The 21,118-nt window shown below is 40.1% G+C and overlaps 1 protein-coding gene across 4 annotated transcripts in view; it reads left to right on the top strand.

Moving 5' to 3' along the window:
• The window catches only part of SHROOM2 (shroom family member 2), a 165,215-nt gene that overhangs the window by 111,769 nt on the left and 32,328 nt on the right, over positions 1-21,118 (top strand). For all 4 annotated transcript variants that reach the window (XM_058184801.1, XM_058184798.1, XM_058184799.1 and 1 more), the window contains one exon: positions 12,265-12,365. In XM_058184801.1, coding sequence (XP_058040784.1) covers positions 12,265-12,365 — 101 coding nt within the window. The remainder of the gene's footprint in view (positions 1-12,264; positions 12,366-21,118) is intronic.

The following is a 21,118-nucleotide window of genomic DNA, read 5'->3' as shown; positions in this document are numbered from 1 at the left end:
TTTCATTTTATTCCTATCCAGATTTGTTTTCCTTGAGTTTTTGTTATGGTTATCCTTCTTATCTTTATTTCTCATTTTTTTCTGTATTTTTCTTTATTTTTAATATTTCCACTTAATTGCCACTAAGAATAGTTTAAAATTGGACAATATTTTTACAACAAAGACGTAAATAATGTTCAGTCAGTGAAGAAACTGAATCTGAAAAGAAAATGGATACTTCATCAAGATAATGATCCAAAATATAATTTGTTTCTCACATACCTGTCTAAAATGCCAACTACAACTATCCTGCATCAGATGTGTTTAACCCCACAGTCTCTATTATGTTGCTTTTTCTCTTAAATATATACTTAACCTTTAGCATTTCTACATCAATCATTTCTTCTATCCACTGTTATTTCTTCCATAATTCAGGCCAATCTCTAGCCTTGACATGGTCTCTTAATTAAGAGGAGAGTTTATTATTTTTTTGCTTTAAAAAAAACATTGAAAACATTCAACCTGAAACATCCATTTAGATGTTGGGTTAATTCCTGAAATCTCTGTATTCTACAAAGGATTCCAGCTCAGGGTCTTTGTATATGTCATCACTATATGAAAATGGGAGGGGGGGATTTTCCAAACTCAGCTGTGAGGAGCTTTATGGATTATCTGAAAATCATGTTGGGAGCCAGAAGAAGTTAAATCTAATATAACTATAATGTTCCATTTTAAAATGCCATGTTTATATATTAGTAATCCCATTTAAAAAACAATTTAAAATAAGTATGGTATGTTGCGTTCTTAGATACATGAACCCCTTATCAGATGACACATTAATATATGATCATATTGATGGGTATGGCTGTGGAATGGAGAATTAAAGATCGGATAACAATGAAGAAACAATTCTGTGTAAAGTTTAAGATAAGCTAAATATCCATTCATTGCAACAGTTATTGGCCATCTGGAATGGTAAGGTAAAGGTTCCCCTTGCTAGTCGTTCCCAACTCTAGGGGACGGTGCTCATCTCCGCTTCAAAGTAGAAGAGCCAGCGCTGTCCGAAGACATCTCCATGGTCATGTGGCTGGCATGACTAAACGCCAAAGATGCACGGAACGCTGTTACCTGGAATGGTAGCATTGTTCTATAAATAAAATTTTAAAGCAATTTATAATATATGGAGAAGTTGATGTCTAATGTAAATTATTATAATTTAATTATTGGGGATATAATAAAAAAGTGTTTAATAATTCCTTGGCACTGTGCTACTGTTTTAACATGCCTGTAGATTCACACTGCAAAAATTGCTTTGCAATTTATCAATAAACAAGTGCTGTTATTTTTTATGTTAGCTTTGTGTACATTTATTGTACACAATATATACATGGAGAAAGGGCATGCTGATGGCATAGTCTTAGCACATTGGAAATGACTCTACAAATGAGCCTACTATGCTGTGAGTGATATAAAGGAAATTCTCAGTACATCATAGTATACTGGATAGGGCTGGGATCTTTAAGACATATTTCCTTATGTTTACAGACCTATATTACATGATCAGTTATTATTTAATGCTGTTTCAAGTTGCTATTAGTTGTTTTTTACTTATTTGAAGGGAGGTGGTGGTTTCCTGTTTACTTTTATAAGTGCTGAAAATGAAAAGCTTGTCTTTACTAAGCTTTTCATTTTCAGCACTTATAAAAGTATGAGGAATCTATATTAGCTGGAAGCCACAGGTGAAAAGAGATAAAATACTTTTTTTTAATTTCTTTTTGTCATAACAGTATACACAAACAATTGTCATAGATAAAACAACATATCTTGAAGAAAATATATATATACAGTGGGGTAAAAAAGTATTTAGTCAGCCACCAGTTGTGCAAGTTCTCCCACTGAAAAAGATGAGAGGGGCCTGTAATTGTCATCATAGGTATACCTCAACTAGGAGAGACAACATGAGAAAACACATCCAGAAAATCACATTGTCTGATTTGTAATGAATTTATTTGCAAATTATGGTGGAAAATAAGTATTTGGTCACCAACAAACAAGCAAGATTTCTGGCTCACAGACCTGTAACTTCTACTTTAAGAGGCTCCTCTGTTCTCCACTCATTACCTGTATTAATGGTACCTGTTTGAACTTATCAGTATAAAAGACACCTGTCCACAACCTCAAACAGTCACACTCCAAACTCCACTATGGTGAAGACCAAAGAGCTGTCGAAGGACACCAGAAACAAAATTGTAGACCTGCACCAGGCTGGGAAGACTGAATCTGCAACAGGCAAGCAGCTTGGTGTGAAGAAATCAACTGTGGGAGGAATAATTAGAAAATGGAAGACATACAAGACCACTCATAATCTCCCTCGATCTGGGGCTCCATGCAAGATCTCACCCCGTGGGGTCAAAATGATCACAAGAACGGTGAGCAAATATCCCAGAACCACACATGGGGACCTAGTGAATGACCTGCAGAGAGCTGGGACCAACATAACAAAGGCTACCATCAGTAACACATTACACCGCCAGGGACTCAGATCCTGCAGTGCCAGACATGTCCCCCTGCTTAAGCCAGTACATGTCCGGGCCCGTCTGAAGTTTGCTAGAGAGCATTTGGATGATGCAGAAGAGGATTGGGAGAATGTCATATGGTCAGATGAAACCAAAGTAGAACTGTTTGGTAGAAACTCAACTCGTCGTGTTTGGAGGAGAGAGAATGCTGAGTTGCATCCAAAGAACACCATACCTACTGTGAAGCATGGGGGTGGCAACATCATGCTGTGGGGCTGTTTCTCTGCAAAGGGACCAGGACGACTGATCCGTGTAAAGGAAAGAATGAATGGGCCATGTATCGTGAGATTTTGAGTGCAAACCTCCTTCCATCAGCAAGGGCATTGAAGATGAAACGTGGCTGGGTCTTTCAGCATGACAATGATCCTAAACACACCACCTGGGCAACAAAGGAGTGGCTCCGTAAGAAGCATTTCAAGGTCCTGGAGTGGCCTAGCCAGTCACTAGATCTCAACCCCACAGAAAACCTTTGGAGGGAGTTGAAAGTCCGTGTTGCCCACTGACAGCCCCAAAACATCACTGCTCTAGAGGAGATCTGCATGGAGGAATGGGCCAACATACCAGCAACAGTGTGTGAAAACCTTGTGAAGACGTACAGAAAACGTTTAACCTCTGTAATTGCCAACAAAGGATATATAACAAAGTATTGAGATGAACTTTTGATATTGACCAAATACTTATTTTCCACCATAATTTGCAAATAAATTCGTTACAAATCAGACAATGTGATTTTCTGGATGTGTTTTCTCATGTTGTCTCTCCTAGTTGAGGTATACCTATGATAACAATTATAGGCCCCTTTCATCTTTTTCAGTGGGAGAACTTGCACAACTGGTGGCTGACTAAATACTTTTTTACCCCACTGTATATAAGTAAAAAAATATGCATCAACTATATTAATTTGATATAATGAAGGGAACAATAGGACAGGAACGGGAGGCACTATTGTGCTCTTATGCACGCCCCTTATAGTCCTCTTAGGAATGGGGTGAGGTCAATAGTAGACAGTTTTTGGTTGAAGATTTTGGGATTTTGAGTAGAGACTATGGAGTCAGGTAATGAGTTCCAAGCATTAACAACTCTGTTACAGAAGTCATATTTTCTGCAATCAAGTTTGAAGCGGTTGACATTTAGCTTGAATCTATTTTTTGCTCTTGTAATATTGCGATTGAAGCTGAAGTAGTCTTTTATAGGAAGGACATTGCAATAGATGATTTTGTGTGTTAAACACAGGTTATGTCGAAGTCGACGGAGTTCTAAGTTTTCTAATCCCAGGATTTCAAGTCTGTTGGTATAAGGTATTTTGTTGTTTTCGGAGGAGTGAAGAACTCTTCTAGTAAAATATTTCTGGACTCGTTCTATTGTATTTATGTCAGAGATGTGGTATGGGTTCCAGACGGATGAGCTGTATTCAAGAACAGGTCTGGCAAATGTTTTGTATGCTCTAGTTAGTAGTGTAGAGTTTTTAGAAAAGAAGCTGCGTAAAATTAGGTTTACAACTCTTAGGGCCTTTTTTGCTATGTAGTTGCAGTGGCTTTGGCATTAAGGTCATTTGATATGAGAACTCCAAGATCTTTGACAGGATGGGGGTTGTCAGTTAGGTAATGTCCATTAAGTTTGTACTTGATGTTAGGGTTCTTTTTTCCAATATGTAAGACTGAGCATTTGCTGGTTGAGATTTGGAGTTGCCAAGTTTTAGACCAATCGGAAATTAAGTCGAGGTCTTAAGGGTAGAAGTATTATTAATGGTATTAAATAGTTTGACATCATCAGCAAAGAGAACACAATAACTTTAGATGAGGTCACAGAGATCATTTATGTATAGTATGAAGAGTGTTGGTCCAAGAACACTACCTTGGGGAACGCCACTTTTGACAGGAACAGGATTTGATATAGCGTTGCCAATTTTGACCACTTGTCTGTTTGACAGGAAGGCATTTATCCAATTGTGAAGAGGTCTCGAAATGCCGTAGGATTTTAGTTTGAGGAGTAGTTTATCATGTACTACTGAATCAAAAGCTTTGCAGAAGTCTATGTAGATTGCATCTATTGCTTTTCCTTGATCAAGGTTGGTAGTCCATATGTTTTTGCAGTGGAGAAGTTGTAGGTTACAAGACAATTTTTTTCTGAAACCAAATTGTTTATTAGAGAGAAGGTTGTTTGTTTCGAGATGGAGTGTAATGGATTGGTTTATGATGGATTCCATTACTTTGCATGAGACACAACATAGAGAGATAGGTCTGTAATTTTCAACTAGGCTGGGATCTCCTTTTTTGAAGATAGGGATGACTGTGGCTAGAGACCAGAGTTTTGGAAAGGAACTAGTTTTGAAGGTTTATTGAAGATTATGCTTAGGGGTTCAGCTATATTAATTGAAAGTTTTTTTAAAAAGTAAGCACATAGTCCATCTGGTCCAATAAATAATGATGGTTTCAGATTGCGAAGGGCTTTTTCAACATTATCTTCTGTGAAGTCTATATGTGTTAGGTCGTTGTTATCTTCTGTGGAGTCTATATGTGTTAAGTCGTTGTTAACATTTTTGATACGATTGAGGAATGTTGGATGTGAGCCATCACTGTTTACAAAGACTGAGCCGAAGAATGTGTTAAAGAGGTTTGCTTTAACTGTTTCGTCAGTACATTCTTTGCCGTTAGGTTCTTTTAGTGGTGGAATGGATCTTGTTTCTTTAAGTTTATTGTTCACAAAATTATAAAAAGCACGACTGGAATTGGTGCGTAGAAGGTCTTCTTCTTGTTTAGTGTGGTAAGTGTTACATTCTGTTTTTATTTGGTTGCAAATATTTTTGTAGCGGTTTTTGAAGTTTGCTACATAATCCTTTTTGTTTTTTTTCCAGAGGGATTTTTTTTTTTTGGATTGCAGCTTTTTTATTGATATGGGAAATTTGCTATTCCTTTTGATTTTGGTGATGATTTGTGGTACATATAGTTTGATGATTTTATTGATTTCAAGTAGGAATACTTTATAGTGGTCTTCTGTAGTGATACAGGTTGAGAATAGATTTTGCCAGTCAAGAAATGAGAGATCATTGTTTATAAGGTCATAGTTGGTTTTTTTAAAATTGTAGTTTGGAGTTCTATTGTTGAGACGATTTATGCGAGGGCGTATGTTTAGATAAAAGTCTATCATGCAGTGGTCACTGTTGGAAGAGGGTTCTTGTAGTCCATAAATTGAGTTTGTGTTATTACAAAAGATGAGGTTGAGGCAGTTCATGAGTCTAGTATTGTTAGTTACTAGTTGTTCAAGGCCTAGGTTTGTAACTGTGATGTATAGTGTAGTATGGATTGGTTCAGTTGTACATTCATTTGTTATCCAGTTTATAGAAGGTAGATTTAGGTCTCCCAGAAAGATGAGAGGATATGGGCAAGAGGTAGCCCATGTTAGTAGTGAGGTTAACATATTTGCATGAGCGATATTGTAGTCAGGGGCTCTGTAGCATAGTATGAATCTTAGTGTGGTATTGGTGGACAGGTCACATACAATAGTTTCAGGTAGAGAGAGTTTATGTGCAACTTGAATATTTTTTAAGTTCAGTGATTTTTTGTAAAATCACTGTAAAATAAAATTTTTCTTCTGACTATGCCCTGCAATAAATTATAAACAAATGGGTGCCATTTCAGTTTATTTTGTCAATACCTTAGATTCAGTCAAGGTATTGAAGCTATATTTTAGTAAAGCAGGGGTATTCAACCTTGGCAACTTTAAATTTCCGGACTTCAACTCCCATGCTGACTGAGGAATTCTGGAAGTTGAAAAAGTTGGACATCCTTACTCTAGAGCAGGGGTGTCCAACTCAATTTCATTGAGGGCCGCATCAGGATTGTGGTTGACTTCAGGGGACTGGTGTGGGCATGGCGTGGTGGGCATGGCCAGTTCCCACTGCTGCTGTGCTCGCTCTGTTTGGCCAGGTTGCTCATGGTGTGTGAGGGAAGGCAAAGTGTGTGGGTCAGAGGGAGGCTCACTCCTTCTCCTTGCGAAGAGATCCGGCTTTGTAACCAAAGCATCCTCAGTGATAGGATGGGAGACCACCAGGAGAGGTCAGGAGGAGGGGACAAGGGGATGGCAAAAGGCAGCAGGTCTGATGGTGGCCAAGTGCTAAAGCAGGATTTACTTCAGACCCTCACTCCCTCTCATTATAATCTCCTTCCTTCCTTCCTTCCTTCCTTCCTTCCTTCCTTCCTTCCTTCCTTCCTTCCTTCCTTCCTTCCTTTTTCCCTTTTCATTTTTCTCCCTTCCCTCTTCATTCTTCTTTCTTTCTTCTTCCTTTCCCTTTTCCCTTCTTTTTCCTTCCTTGCTCTCTTCCCTTGCTCTTCTTTCCTTCTTTTTCTTTGTCTTTCCTGCCCATTCTTGGATGCTCAAATGCAAAAGGGGAAACATTTCTCAATGCCTCCTTGCCTTGTGATCAAATGCCACTTTTGCTAGTAGTTCGTGGCCACTTATAAGACTGAGAACAAACGAGGCTCGGTTTATCCCATGCTTGCATTTCGTGGGGGCGTCCACAGATAACAGTACAGCAAAACTGTCAAAATGATAGCTGTGATAGTTGATCAGAGCCCCTCTGATTTTTATGTGCAACAGCTTTAGCGTTTAAGAACAGAGTTAATTGCTTTTCTATTAATACTTAATCCTTAAAAGGCCTCTCCTGTAGGGACCCTGCCATGGTCTAATTCTGACTGGAAATATAGCAAAGGAAACTATTTGTCCCTACCTGCTTTGTCCTGTTTTCTTCACTGGAAATAGCTGTTTGCAACACACAAGGAGGGGATACTTTCCTAAGAGCTCACAATTCAAGAATACTCATGTACCCATGCGGTATCGCAGGGTGGGGAATGTCCTGAGGAGCCTATTGATAGAACAGGCCTACAAGGCCTCTCCAACCCACTAAGATACCTCATGTTTCTCCCTCCCTTCCTGCCACAAGGACTCACTTACCTTGCAAACATCTGTCTCCCCTCTGCTGCTGTTTCTTTGCCTTTGAGGAAGGAAGAGGAGAGGAGAGTTGGCTTGAAAATGCTTTTTGTGCCGAGAATGGATGCTCCTGCGTGATATTAAAGATCACGCAGGTTCAGGCATCCATCCTCTTTTGCAGAGACTCATATACCCAGAAACTTTCATTCTCGGTGCGAAAAGTGTTTGCCAGTGTCCTGCTTCTTCCCCACAACTACTTTCCACTTAATGAGACTTCATCCCACGGAGCACACTTGCATTCAAATAGGGCATCTGCATGCACATGGGCACTTGGAGCAATCTTTGAAGGCAAGCCCGCTGCTGTGCCTCCACTTTCTTCAGCTTGGAGGCAGTCAAGGCACTCAATCTGACTACTGCGGCCACAGCAAGACAGAGAGAGAGAGGAGGGGGGCTCACTAACCTATTTGGGTGTGTGTGTGTGTGTGTGTGTGTGTGTGTGTGTGTGTGTGTGTGCATGAGAGCAAGCAAGTGATCCATGATTCAACCGAGGCACCCAAGCTGCTGGCAACTGCAGGGGTGGCAGGAGCCACCATGATCCCCCCTCTGACCTGCTCCCTGCCTGGCCTGGCTGGTGCAAAGCCTCACCGTTCTTGTCATTGTCCCCGCTGAAGCAGTGGCAGGCTCTGCGGGACAGGATTTCATTCCTGCCCCGGCACTGCAAACTCTGACAGGCTGGATGCGGCTGTGAAGGGCCTGGCCCTGCAGTGCTTCCTCATTCAGTTGAAGGCTTTGTTCAGTCTTCAAAGAGTAAGGCTGGCACACGCAAGTGAGCAGCACACCAGGGCCATGGACGGTGTTGGTTCCTGAACCTGGCTGGCTTTACTGTTTGAAGGCTGAACAAAGCCTTCAATTGAGTGAGGAAGCACTGCAGGGCCAGGCCCTTCACAGCCGCATCCAGCCTGTCAGAATTTGCAGTGCCGGGGCAGGAATGAAATCCTGTCCCACAGAGCCTGCCACTGCTTCAGCGGGGACAATGACAAGAACGGTGAGGCTTTGCACCAGCCAGGCCAGGCAGGGAGCAGGTCAGAGGGGGGATCATGGTGGCTCCTGCCACCCCCGCAGCTGCCAGCAGCTTGGGTGCCTCGGTTGAATCATGGATCACTTGCTTGCTCTCATGCACACACACACACACACTCTCTTCCTTTACACTCGAAAACCTCAGAAAACATATGTGTGTGTGTGTTTTCTGAGGTTTTCGCTGGTGTTTGTATGTAAGTCTTTGGTATTCGGGTTTTCTCCCGCGTAAAATTGGAAGTGTCTTGGCGATGTTTCGACGAAGTCCCATTCATCATCTTCAGGCTGGGTGTTTACAGCTTCGTGCTTCTAGGAGAAATGTGTGATCGCTGCTGTTTTTTCCTTTTAACTGCTAGTGAGGTTTGAACTGATTGGTTGGGAGCTTGGCTGTGTTCTGATTGGTTGGGGGTTTGGCTGTACTCTGATTGGATGATGGGATTGGCTGTGCTCTGATTGGCTGGGGGTGTGTTCTGTTTGGGGGGGCTTGGTTGTGCTCAGGTTGGTCTGAGTTGCAGGGGGATTTGAGTTGGTGAGCTGCATTGCTGTTGTTTGGCTTCGCATTCGTGGTCGTGCTACACCTTCATGGTGGGTGTCAGTGTGCTCCATGTATGGATTGGAGGGGTTTGAAATGGCTAATGATGCAGCTGCGGTCTGGCTTCTGGTCCATGGTCGTGCTTCATCATCGGTGTGGGTTTGAGTTTGCTTTCCACGTGGATGTGTGGTGGTGACATGCTGTGTGGCACTCGTGAGTGTGGGTCTTGCGTCATTCTTCATGTTAGGGACTCGTTTGTCGATAAGGGCGGGTTTCCAAATGGCTGGTAGGCGGGAGGTATCATCTCGTTTATTCATGCTGTGTGGGCGTTTTTCTATCTCAATGGTTTCTCTGATTATTCTGTTGTTAAAGTGTTCAGTTTTGGAGATAGTTCTGGTATTTTTAAAGTTAATTTTATGTCCTTTTGATGACGCCGCCTCTCTAATCTTCTGAAGCGCGGGTCGATCCAGGCTTGATTAGTATGATTATTAGCTGAGTCTGAGGGCGTAGCCTGAGGAAGGGAGGAATCAGGGGATGTCAGCCTCATTACGTCCTCTGACTGGCCTGGTTCTGGCTTATGGAGCCATGCCAAAGGAATCGGTGCTTCTGAGGTAAGTCTTACCGGGCCTTCTCCCTCACTCTCGGAGTCACTTTCGGGCATGGGGCCAGGTTCGGGGGCTGGAGCCACAACAGAAAAACGCCCACACAGCATGAATAAACGAGATGATACCTCCCGCCTACCAGCCATTTGGAAACCCACCCTTATCGACAAACGAGTCCCTAACATGAAGAATGACGCAAGACCCACACTCACGAGTGCCACACAGCATGTCACCACCACACATACATGCGGAAAGCAGACTCAAACCCACACCGATGATGAAGCACGACCTCGGACCAGAAGCCAGACCGCAGCTGCATCATTAGCCATTTCAAACCCCTCCAATCCATACATGCAGCAGACTGACACCCACCATGAAGATGTAGCACGACCACGAACGTGAAGCCAAACAACAGCAGTGCAGCTCACCAATCAAATCAGACTAACCTGAGCACAACCAAGACTAACCTGAGCACAACCAAGCCCCCCCCCACCCAAACAGCACACCCCCCATCCAATCAGTGCACAGCCAACCCTAGCATCCAGTCAGAGCACAGCCAAACCCCCAACCAATCAGAACACACCTCCACCCAATCAGAACACAGCCAAGCTCCCAACCAATCAGTTCGAACCCCCACTAGCAGTTAAAAAGAAGAAACAGCTGCAATCACACATTGCTCCTAGAAGCACGAAGCTGTAAACACCAGCCTGAAGATGACAAATGAGACTTCATCGAAACGTCGCCAAGACACTTCCAATTTTACGTGGGAGAAAACCCGAATAACCAAAGACATATACACACACACACACACATACACATTTGTTTTCATAGGTTTTCACGGGTATAGGTATGTAGGTCTTGGCATTTTCGGGTCTTTTCCCATGTAAGGTTGAGAATATCTTGGCGACGTTTCGACGAGGTCATCTTCAGGCTGGTGTCTTCAGCTTTGTGCTTCTCAAGCAAAGAGTGGTCAGAGCTGCCATCTCTCTATAAATACTGGTGGGGAGCTTGCTGTGAGCAGGTTGGTTGGCTCTGTGGTTGCATCTTGATTGGTAGGTGGAGTGGGTGTTTGCAGATTGGTCGAGGTGGAGATTGGTCGAGGTGGAGAGTAGGTGAGCAGGTTGGTTGGCTCTGTGGTTGCATCCTGATTGGTAGATGGAGTGGGTGTTTGCAGATTGGTCAGCTAGCATCCTGTGCAGGTGTGGTCCTGGTCTTTTGTTCTTGAGCTTTGGAGTTGTGGCCTCTGAAGTTCTCTATGTGATGTCTTGAGCAGATGGTTGTGATGCAGCATCCCAGGCCCTGGTTTGGCTCCGAGTCCGAGGTCCTGTCATGTGTTCCTGGTGTGTGTCAGCCTGCTTTGTGTGGGGATTGGAGGGGGGGCGCAGCAGCCAGTGGTGTCAGTATGGTCTGGCTTCTGGATGATGGTTGTGTTTCGTCTGTGGGATGGGTTTGGGTTTGAATCTGATGAGGATGATTGCTGGTGGTGTTGTGTGTTGTCCTGGGTCCGGGATCAATTTTCGTGGCTGGGACTCGTTTGTTGACCAAGGCTGGTTTCCAGATATCTGGTAGGCGGGAGGTGTCGTCCCGTTTGTTCATATTGTGGGGGTGTTTCTCTATTTCAATGGCTTCCATAATTATTCTCTTGTTATAGTGTTCAGTTTTGGAAATTAATTTGGTTCCTTCAAAATCAATTTCGTGTCCTGTGGTTTTAAGGTACTGGAAAAGGGAGGAGGTTTTTTCTTCTTTTCTGACTGTGTTTTTGTGTTCTGCGATGCGTGCATTTATTCTCCTATTAGTTTGTCCAATGTATGTGGCTAGGCAGATTTTGCATGGTATTTCATAGACTCCTTGGTATTTCATAAACCCCAAAGACAAGATCCATCTAGAAAACCATCCCGCCTTCTTAATTCCTGGCAGATAGATGGGGAAGAAATGGAGGTAGTGACAGATTTTATTTTCCTGGGCTCCAAGATCACTGCAGATGGGGACTGCAGCAAAAAAATTAAAATACGCTTGCTCCTGGGGAGGAAAGCTATGGCAAATCTAGACAGCGTACTAAAAAGCAGAGACATCACCCTGCCAACAAAAGTGCGTATAGTCAAGGCTATGGTTTTCCCAGTTGCAATGTATGGCTGTGAAGGCTGGACCATAAGAAAGGCTGAGCGCCAAAGGCCTTTGAACTCTGGTACTGGAGAAGACTTCTGCGAGTCCCTTGGACTGTAAGGCGAACAAACAAGTCAGTCCTAGAGGAGATCAACCCTGACTGCTCTTTAGAAGGCCAGATCCTGAAGATGAAACTGAAATACTTTGGCCACCTAATGAGAAAGAAGGACTCACTGGAGAAGAGCCAATGCTGGGAAGTTTCTTCCTTTTAACTGGTCAGATGGATTAGTAACTGGAATGAAAAGTTTGTGAAACTAAGATGTTACATTTGGTTTAAGCTAAATCAGCAGAAGGCGGGATACTTTGTGGACTTCAGGCAAATCCACAAATGAAGGGGTGTGTAATAATATGTTTAAGGAAACTGAAACTTGATGATTTGTTGCTTTACCATATTATAAAACTGTGTTTTCAGGGAACATCAACAGAAGCAAAGAGGCAATCTGAAAAATCCAGGAAAAATGAAGAGTTTATTTCCTCTGTTGCAAAATCAGATGAAAGCAGCTGCAATTTGAGGTAAACAAGGGGATTTTTCTTCAAGTCTTAATAGCATATATTGCAGAAAATGCTTAGTCAGATATTTTCTGAGAAGAACAGAAGCTGTTGAGGAATATTAAAAATAGATTCATTTTGTAAAACATCTGGTTCTGAAAGAAGATAAATGTTGAAAATTAAGTACATATATTCTATTTTGATGCTATGGAAATATTTAAATAATTATGTTGTTACTAGTAGAGAAATATTTAAAGTATTTGATATCTTAAATAAGCAAATTGTTTTTCTTACCAAAATTAAGCTGAATAATTTCTGTCAAAAATAATCACTCTCAAATCTATTTTTATGGCGAAGTTAAGCAGATATTGGAAATCAGTGGCATTTGAAAGTATTTACATTTTCTGAAGAGTCCCATTTTATGTAGTAATATATTTCACAATTATTAGTTCTGTTGCTTGGTATGAAAGCTATTTTAAAACCAGAGAATTGTGTTTGTCTTTGAATAGTATGTTAAATTTCTGCAGTCTAAAAACCAAAATGAAACTTTCAATCTTCTCCTTGTGGTCTGCCAGAGAAGGGGAAAGAAAAAAAAATAGGGTTGCACAAAGCAACATGGCTGAGATTTATTCAGCCAAATGAAGCTTCTGTGTGTTTGAACTTGCCACCAAGTATTCTGTGTTTATTTGAACAGTGCTAGCATGTCACTGTGTATCACATTACTTTTGTAAATAGTAATACTCAAGGTAAATACTGTTGTATTTATAAATACTTAATAATCAAAGTTGACAAACAAGATAACAAACAGTGAAAGATTCCAAGAATGGATGGCCACATTATAAGGAGGAAAAACATACAATTGACAGTTCCACTGTATTACAATAAATTTACAACTGTATGGATGAAAGTAGGGTAGAATCTCACTGGCATCTCTTTTACATGTATTGTAGTAGTGTTTTGTGCTTTACTGCAATATTCAATAAGCAAGTTTTTTAAAAAGATGCAGATGGTATATAGCATTGTAAGTGGGAGAGAAGCAGTTATTGAAAAAGTATTTATTTAAATATCTCACAATTGAATTGTGGATTCCCAACTACTGCTGTATTGTAGATAAGATAATCTGTAAGAAAATACTAATTCTTCATCATTGGCTATGCTAATTGGGATTGCTGAGACTAGTAGTTCAACAATATTAGAGGCCCATTACATGATGTGTTTTGTTGATTATCAAAACTCAGGTCTTTATAAACTTCTTTACTAAGGACTCCAGAATTCTTCTGGAGAAATCAGTGTGTGTGTAATTGTTGGCACATGCTTTTTATTAGCGTTATTTGTTATCTAAGAACTTGCACCTTTGCACACTTTATAAAAATTGAAAGTTTTCCTTTCCCATACAATTAAAAAACCATAGTAATGCCAAATCAAAGCACAAAAAGCATTATAACAAATCAGTTTTGTGGAAGAATATTTTGTAATTTTTAATATTCTACAAATACAGGTTGTCCTTGATTTATGATCACAGCAGGGACCAGAATTTCCATTGCTAAGCAAGGCAGTTGTTAAGTGAGCCATACCCAGTTTTACAACGTTTTTTCGCCCATGGTTGTAAAGCAGATCATTGCAAGTTGTTCAGTGAACCACACAGTCATTAAGCAAAACCAGCTTCCTACATTGACTTTGCTTGTTGAAAGCTACTGAGAAGGTCACAAATGGCATTCACATGATTCCAGAACACTGCAACTATTGTAAAAACATGCCAGTTGCCAAGCAACCTAATTTTTATCATGTGACCATAGGGAGGCTGCGATGGGAAGAGCAGTTTTAAATATTTTTTTTAGTGCCATTGTATCTTTGAATGGTCATTAAATGAATAGTTGTAAGTTGATTATCTGAAGAAATATTTTATTTTCTGTAGAAATACTTATAATTTTGAATTCTGACAGTAAGGACAGTTAAGAATAGATGGGTACTTTATACAAATTACTTTTAAATAAAATAAAATATTGCAATACAGTAATTATTTTTTACTGATACATTTCCCCTGTTTCTCTCTTCGGATCACAATATAGTCTTTGTATGTGGCTCCTGATGAGATCATGGTCTTCTTTGATGTAATATCCCTATTTACATCTATTCCCCCCCCCCAAACTAGCATATGAAGTAGTAGATTTTAAAAAATAGAAGAATAGAATAGAATAGAATAGAATTTTATTGGCCAAGTGTGATTGGACACACAAGGAATTTGTCTTGGTGCATATGCTCTCAGTGTACATAAAAGAAAAGATACGTTCATCAAGGTACAACATTTACAACACAATTGATGATCAATATATCAATATAAATCATAAGGATTGCCAGCAACAAGTTATAGTCATACAGTCATAAGTGGAAAGAGATTGGTGATGGGAACTATGAAACGATTAATAGTAGTGCAGATTCAGTAAATAGTCTGACAGTGTTGAGGGAATTATTTGTTTAGCAGAGTGATGGCCTTCGGGGAAAAACTGTTCTTATGTCTAGTTGTTCTGGTGTGCAGTGTTCTGGTGTGCAGTGCAGAATAAAACACAGATCAGAATAACCAGGAACATAAATCATGAAACTACTCCAATATTGACAACATACCTTCTTCACATTCAAAAGGGCATGAGCAAATAAAAGAGACACCCATGGGATCCAATATCAGGTGTCATTGCAGAAACTGTCCTGTGCGAACTAGAACACTCTGCATTTCAAAACTATACATCTATACTTCGGTGCCGCTACGTGGATGACACATTTATCATAATCAAATGAAATGCACTGAAAGACTTTCCTAAACTACTGAAATTCCATCTTCCCAGGCATATAATTCACAATGGAGGACGAAACAACTAGACAATTACCATTTTTAGATGTGCTTGTCAACATGCAGAAAGATGGAAGCCTAGAAACTGCAGTTTATTGTAAGGCTACCAACACTCCACGCATTCTTAGTTTCAACAGTAACCGTCTACTGTCACACAAAAAGAGTTGCGTCAGAACACTATATGGCAGAGAATCCACATTAGTACCCAGCAAGCTAAACAACTGGAGATAAGGTACCTTCATGAACAATTCAAGCATAATGAGTACCCACAAGTACTGTATACCCAGTACTGTATACGCCATACCCAGTATCTGGTATGGGATGGCCGCTTCAGCATCATGTTTTTTCTTCAAGCAAAAAACAAAACAAAACAACCCGATCTGATCTGGCGCTGAATGTCATTGGAAGCAATGCTGTCAGCCTGAAGCATTTCATTTCAGTCTTTAACTGGGCGATGAATTGAACCTCCTCCCCTAAAACAGATGCAACGTGGATTGTTTTTTTGTTTTTTTTAGCAACGTGGATTGTTCTCCTAGCCAGGGGTCTCCAACCTTGGCAACTTTAAGACTTGTGGACTTCAACTCCCACAGTTTCTCAGCCAGTAGGCTGAGGAACTCTGGGAGTTGAAGTCCACAAGTCTTAAAGTTGTCAAGGTTGGAGTCTGCTGTCCTAGGCCACTTTAGGAACAAAGTAGTGGGTTTTGCTTGCGTTTCATATTCAGCAGTGCTACCTGCAAGATGCTCTTACTGAAGGTTTTAAATTTTGGGAGGCTCGAGATGGAGGAATCAGGCCAAATAACTGCACACAACTATTCTGTAGGGTCTAAAAAAAATATGAGGTAATAGTGTTTCATAGTATGCCAACAATAAAAGGTAAAGTAATTAGATGAAGGTAGCAAAAAAATTTAAGATCGTTTCAGGATAAAATAAAATATATGTATAAAGAGAAGAGTATCTATGAAAATTCTCAGTCATCCAGGTCATCGTTGTCCCAAAAAAAGCAAATGTTTAAATCTAAAAAAAGAAACTTATTAGAAAGGTAAAACATTAAATACAAATAAAACAAAAGTATATGGCTGACTAAATCTATTATTATACAGAACGCTCTTAACTGACAAGTTAAAACTATTTTTAAAAAAAATAGGATTAACTTGAAGCTCATAAATGCTTACATTTTCCTAGTAAGGATAAATTTGTCAAAATGAAGATACTGACCAGCTTATTGTATTTTTAAAAAAGTGCTTTAAAATCTGAAGCCATCCATTTGTGGTGGGTGGAGTCTAGGGCTTGTATTAAGAAAGAGAAAGAGACAAGAAAGAAAGAGGAAGGAAGGGAGAGAGAGAGAGAAGAAAGGAAGGGAGAGAGAGAGATAAAAGGAAGGAAGGAAGGAAGGAAGGGAGAGAGAGAGAGAGAGAGAGAGAGAGAGAGAGAGAGAAGAGGAAGGAAGCACTACAAACCCTGGCACTAGACTAAAGCACAGCAATCTAGGGCTGGAAGGGATCTTGGAGATCATCTAGTCCAACGCCCTGCTGCAGCAGGAAACCTTACATCATCTGGATTATTTGGTGCCTCTAACAGAGAGGAAAATTGCCAGAAATGAAAATGCATTTACTAGGACAAGACTGCCATGCAGAGGAAGGCAGAGATAGTCCTTGACTTATGACCACAATTGAGCCCAAAATTTTGGTTGCTAAGCAAGAGTGTTTTTTTTTTTATTACTTTTTGTGCAACAAACAAACAAAAAGAAAATACATTATTACACCCTTGTGCTATACATAAAAAAAAAAAGGAAGATTTGGGTCTTCGGATATATCCTCACGATCGCCAAAATCCACGTTCTCGAGGTACAGGTACCGAAGCGTCCAATGTTGCAAGCGCAAAGTCCACAAATGGTTTCCAAGTCTTCCAGAAAATATCTTCTTTATACACACCACTTCTAATTTTAATATCACATGTCATTTTATCATTTAAAGCTAATTTCCACATTTCAGAATTCCACTCTTCTATTCTAAAAATCACATCTAGTTTCCAATATCTAGCTATTATAATTCTACCTATTATAATCATAATTCTAATCAATTCCTTTTCATATTTTGTTAATTCTATTTCCTTAATTACCAACAATAATATAGTTTCCACTCTCAATGTTATTACTTTTCCCATCATTAAGCAAGAGTGTTTTTAGGTGAGTTTCACCACATTTTACTCAATTCATGACCTCTCCTGGCTCTAACAGTCATGTGCAAGCTAGGGAAGAACATCTGAAGGCGTGTGTAATGTTCTAATATACAGAAGTTATAGTTAAATGTGTGGCAGAAAGTGGACACCAGGTGTGTTTTTCCAAATGTAGTAAGTGAGAAGCCAGGCACCCTAACCCTAACCCTTGACCTAAGTGATGTCAAGTTGGCCACGCCCATTCAGTCACATGAGCAACCATCCATGGCCACCCAGCCACATGACCACCAAGCCACGCCCACCAAGCAAGTCACGCCCACAGAACGGTAGTAAAAAAATTTGAAACTCACCACTGCTTCCAGTGTAATCTCCCGGATCCCCTGCATGGATTGCCCTGTGACTATGTAGGACAAACGGGGAGGAATCTAATTACCAGATTGCAAGAACACAAGAGAGCAAACGAGGAGACCTGACACTCATTAGTCTAAACTCGTTGCAATAAACAAGGACACACATTTAATTTCACAGATACTAAGACTGTTGGCCATACAGGTGCAAAGATAGCCAGGGAAATGATTGAAGCCTGGAAAACGGGCCCCTTGTTAGTTAACAGGAGTGCTGATTTACCATCAGCTTATCAAGTACTTAGGAGTCAAGGGCTTGGCAGCACAAGGAAACAACAACCAATCACCAGCTATCAACACACCAATCAGCCAATAAGAAGCATCACATAAATACAACTCACCAAATAGCCCAAATCACATATTCCAGTAGAGATAAGTTCTCTGAAAATGGCTTCACCATGAATCCAAAAGCTCAGAAGAGTACATTTCTGGTTCCAGTGACCAACCCAGATTCAACCTTGCATCATTATCTTGGGGCACGTATATTTGGTTTCGTTCATGTTAAAAGATTCCTTATACTGCCATTAAAACCTGTGGATTGGGCAGCATTGGGATAAAAATGTTACATTTGAAAACCAGAATATATTTATGGAACTGGAGTTTTTGAGAGGTTTAAAAAAGAGCACAAGTCTTATCTCCCCAGATTGTCGTGTCCCACTCCTCCGCTGACGTCAGGGTCAGGGTCAGGGAAATTCGAATCAGGCGTGCCTCTGCAGCTATGCCAAAGTCCTAGCAAAGTTCTCAAGGCAGGCAGGAGACCAGAAAGTGACTTCAGCAAGATAAGGTAGACTTTGCCTGACTCAGAGAATGCCCGAAAGCAGATCCTTTATATAGGCCATGGGGTGTGGCTCCATGACTCAGCACTTATCCAGGCCTGCCCCTCCCTTCCTTCTGTTGCCACCGCCTATCAATTCTCCTAAAGCGAGGGTCACTCCAGTCTGCAGCTGTTGGTAATTGACCTTCCTCAGGCTCACATGCTGTGGGGGAGGGGGAGGGGTCTAGTTGCTCCATTTGCCTGGGCATGGAGCCAGGGCTGGGGGCTGGAGGCACTTCTTCCTCTTCGGCCTGTCTGGGCATGGAGCCAGGGCTGGGGCCGGGAGGCATGCTAGGACATTCCTCAGCGTTCGGAAGCAGATAAGACAGGCCCAGCTGCGGGGAAAGCGGACGAGGCACAACACTGATCAAGAATTTCTGATCACATAAAAAATGCAAGAACTTTTTTCCTGTTGAGATTAAAGTTGGCAATACTTGTACAAACTTCTGAGTCATAGAAGAAAGCAAAAGCAAGCCACTTGTTTTGGGGCATAACTTTGAAAACCAAAGCCATCTATATAACAGACAGTGAATCAGAGTTTGGAGCAGATTTCATTTTTCTGCTTGGGTTGCAATCTTCTTGAAATGAATTGAATAGAAATTAATGTTTATATATTACAGCAATTTAACACAATTTATAATTGTGGGAGCTTGATTTTATTTGCTTTCAGTGAAAAGTGTCTCCTTTATGTAATATTTCTTTGTTCTTATTTTTGCAGTACTGATTATGACTTTGTGTAGATACCTTCACTCTGAAATTAACTGAAATTTGTCCCTATTTATTAATTGATTGATTGAATTTATATACCAGCCATCCTTACACCCAAAGCAACATAGGTATTGAAACATTTGCCTTACATATTTTCATGTAATATTATAGTGGGTAAACCACTGAATGATGATTCAATGCTTGATTAAGTGGAATTGGTTCATCTAGTCCTGTTAGCTGCCTGATTACCTGGAAGGCTGACACATTTCTTCTTTAGCACTTGGTTCCAGTTGGTATTTGTGGGAGAAAAATTGGCTCAGTGACCTCTTACTTATAGAGTGGGGTTTGGTTTTATATCTCCTACTATTTAACATCTATATAAAACCACTGGGCGATAATCTATCAGTTAGTTTGCACTATTATCGGTATGTGATGATATTCTATTATACATTGTTATCTAGGGTGTGTCAAATTTTTCAGCTTTCAATTTCCAAACATTAGGGGTGCTCGAAGATTGTGACATGCCTTGGGGTTTGTAAAGATACTTTGGTTACTTTAATATAATTTAGATGTGCTTAGTAAATAACTGCACCAATATCTCGATTAAATGAGGAGGAGGAGGATTTCCTTCTGTTACACGGACAGTTTATATTTTTATTATTGTGAATGTTGTCTTGTATGTCACAGGCGTGTGTAAAGTAATTTGATAAATATGCGTATTTTGATTTAGAAATTAAATGTGCAGAATCTATGATCGTAGGAAAGCATTTTTATATTTAATTTGTAATAATGTATTTACTATTAGATTTATATCCCACTTTTATTTTGTACAACTCAAGGCCAGGGGTGTAATGCTACCGGTTTGGGTAAAAAATGCTATTGGTTCATCGAACCGGTAGTAAAAAAATGCTTTAAAATCTTTTTTAAAAAGTTCTGACGATCAGCTGAGTGCCGTGCTATCGTCGGAACTTTTTTTTTTACTTTTTAAACATGTTTTTACTACCAGTTCTCTGGAACCGGTAATTAAATATGCTTGAAAAAGTTTTTTTTTAAGTTCAGATGATCGCACATCGCTCAGCTGATCGTCAGAACTTTTTTTTTTTACTTTTTAAACGTTTTTTTACTACCGGTTTGGGTGAATAGGTATTAAAAAAAGCTTAAAAAAAGTTTTTAAAAAAAGGCTCAGACGATCACACAGCACAGCTGTGATCGTCTGACCCTCTTTTTTCACTTTTTTAAAGCCTTTTTTTATTACCTATTTTCCCAAACAGGTAGTAAAAAAATGCTTTAAAAAGGTTTTAAAAAAGGTTCTCAAGATCACAGCTGTGACGTGCGATCGTCGGAATCTTTTTTTTACTTTTTAAAAACATTTTTTTAATACTGGTTCGAGTGAATAGGTAGTAAAAAAATGTTTTAAAAAAGTAATTAAAAAAAGGTTCCGATGATCGCGCAGTAAAGCTGTGATTGTCGGAACTTTTTTTTTTACTTTTTTAAAGCATTTTTACTACCGGTTTGGGTGAATAGGTATAAAAAAAAGCTTAAAAAAAGTTTTTAAAAAAAGGCTCAGACGATCACACAGCACAGCTGTGATCGTCTGACCCTCTTTTTTCACTTTTTTAAAGCCTTTTTTTATTACCTATTTTCCCAAACAGGTAGTAAAAAAATGCTTTAAAAAGGTTTTAAAAAAGGTTCTCAAGATCACAGCTGTGACGTGCGATCGTCGGAATCTTTTTTTTACTTTTTAAAAACATTTTTTTAATACTGGTTCGAGTGAATAGGTAGTAAAAAAATGTTTTAAAAAAGTAATTAAAAAAAGGTTCCGATGATCGCGC

This window comes from Ahaetulla prasina, chromosome 5 (assembly GCF_028640845.1).
Source record: "Ahaetulla prasina isolate Xishuangbanna chromosome 5, ASM2864084v1, whole genome shotgun sequence".
Taxonomy (NCBI): domain Eukaryota; kingdom Metazoa; phylum Chordata; class Lepidosauria; order Squamata; family Colubridae; genus Ahaetulla; species Ahaetulla prasina.
This window is presented reverse-complemented; position numbering and strand designations above follow the sequence as displayed.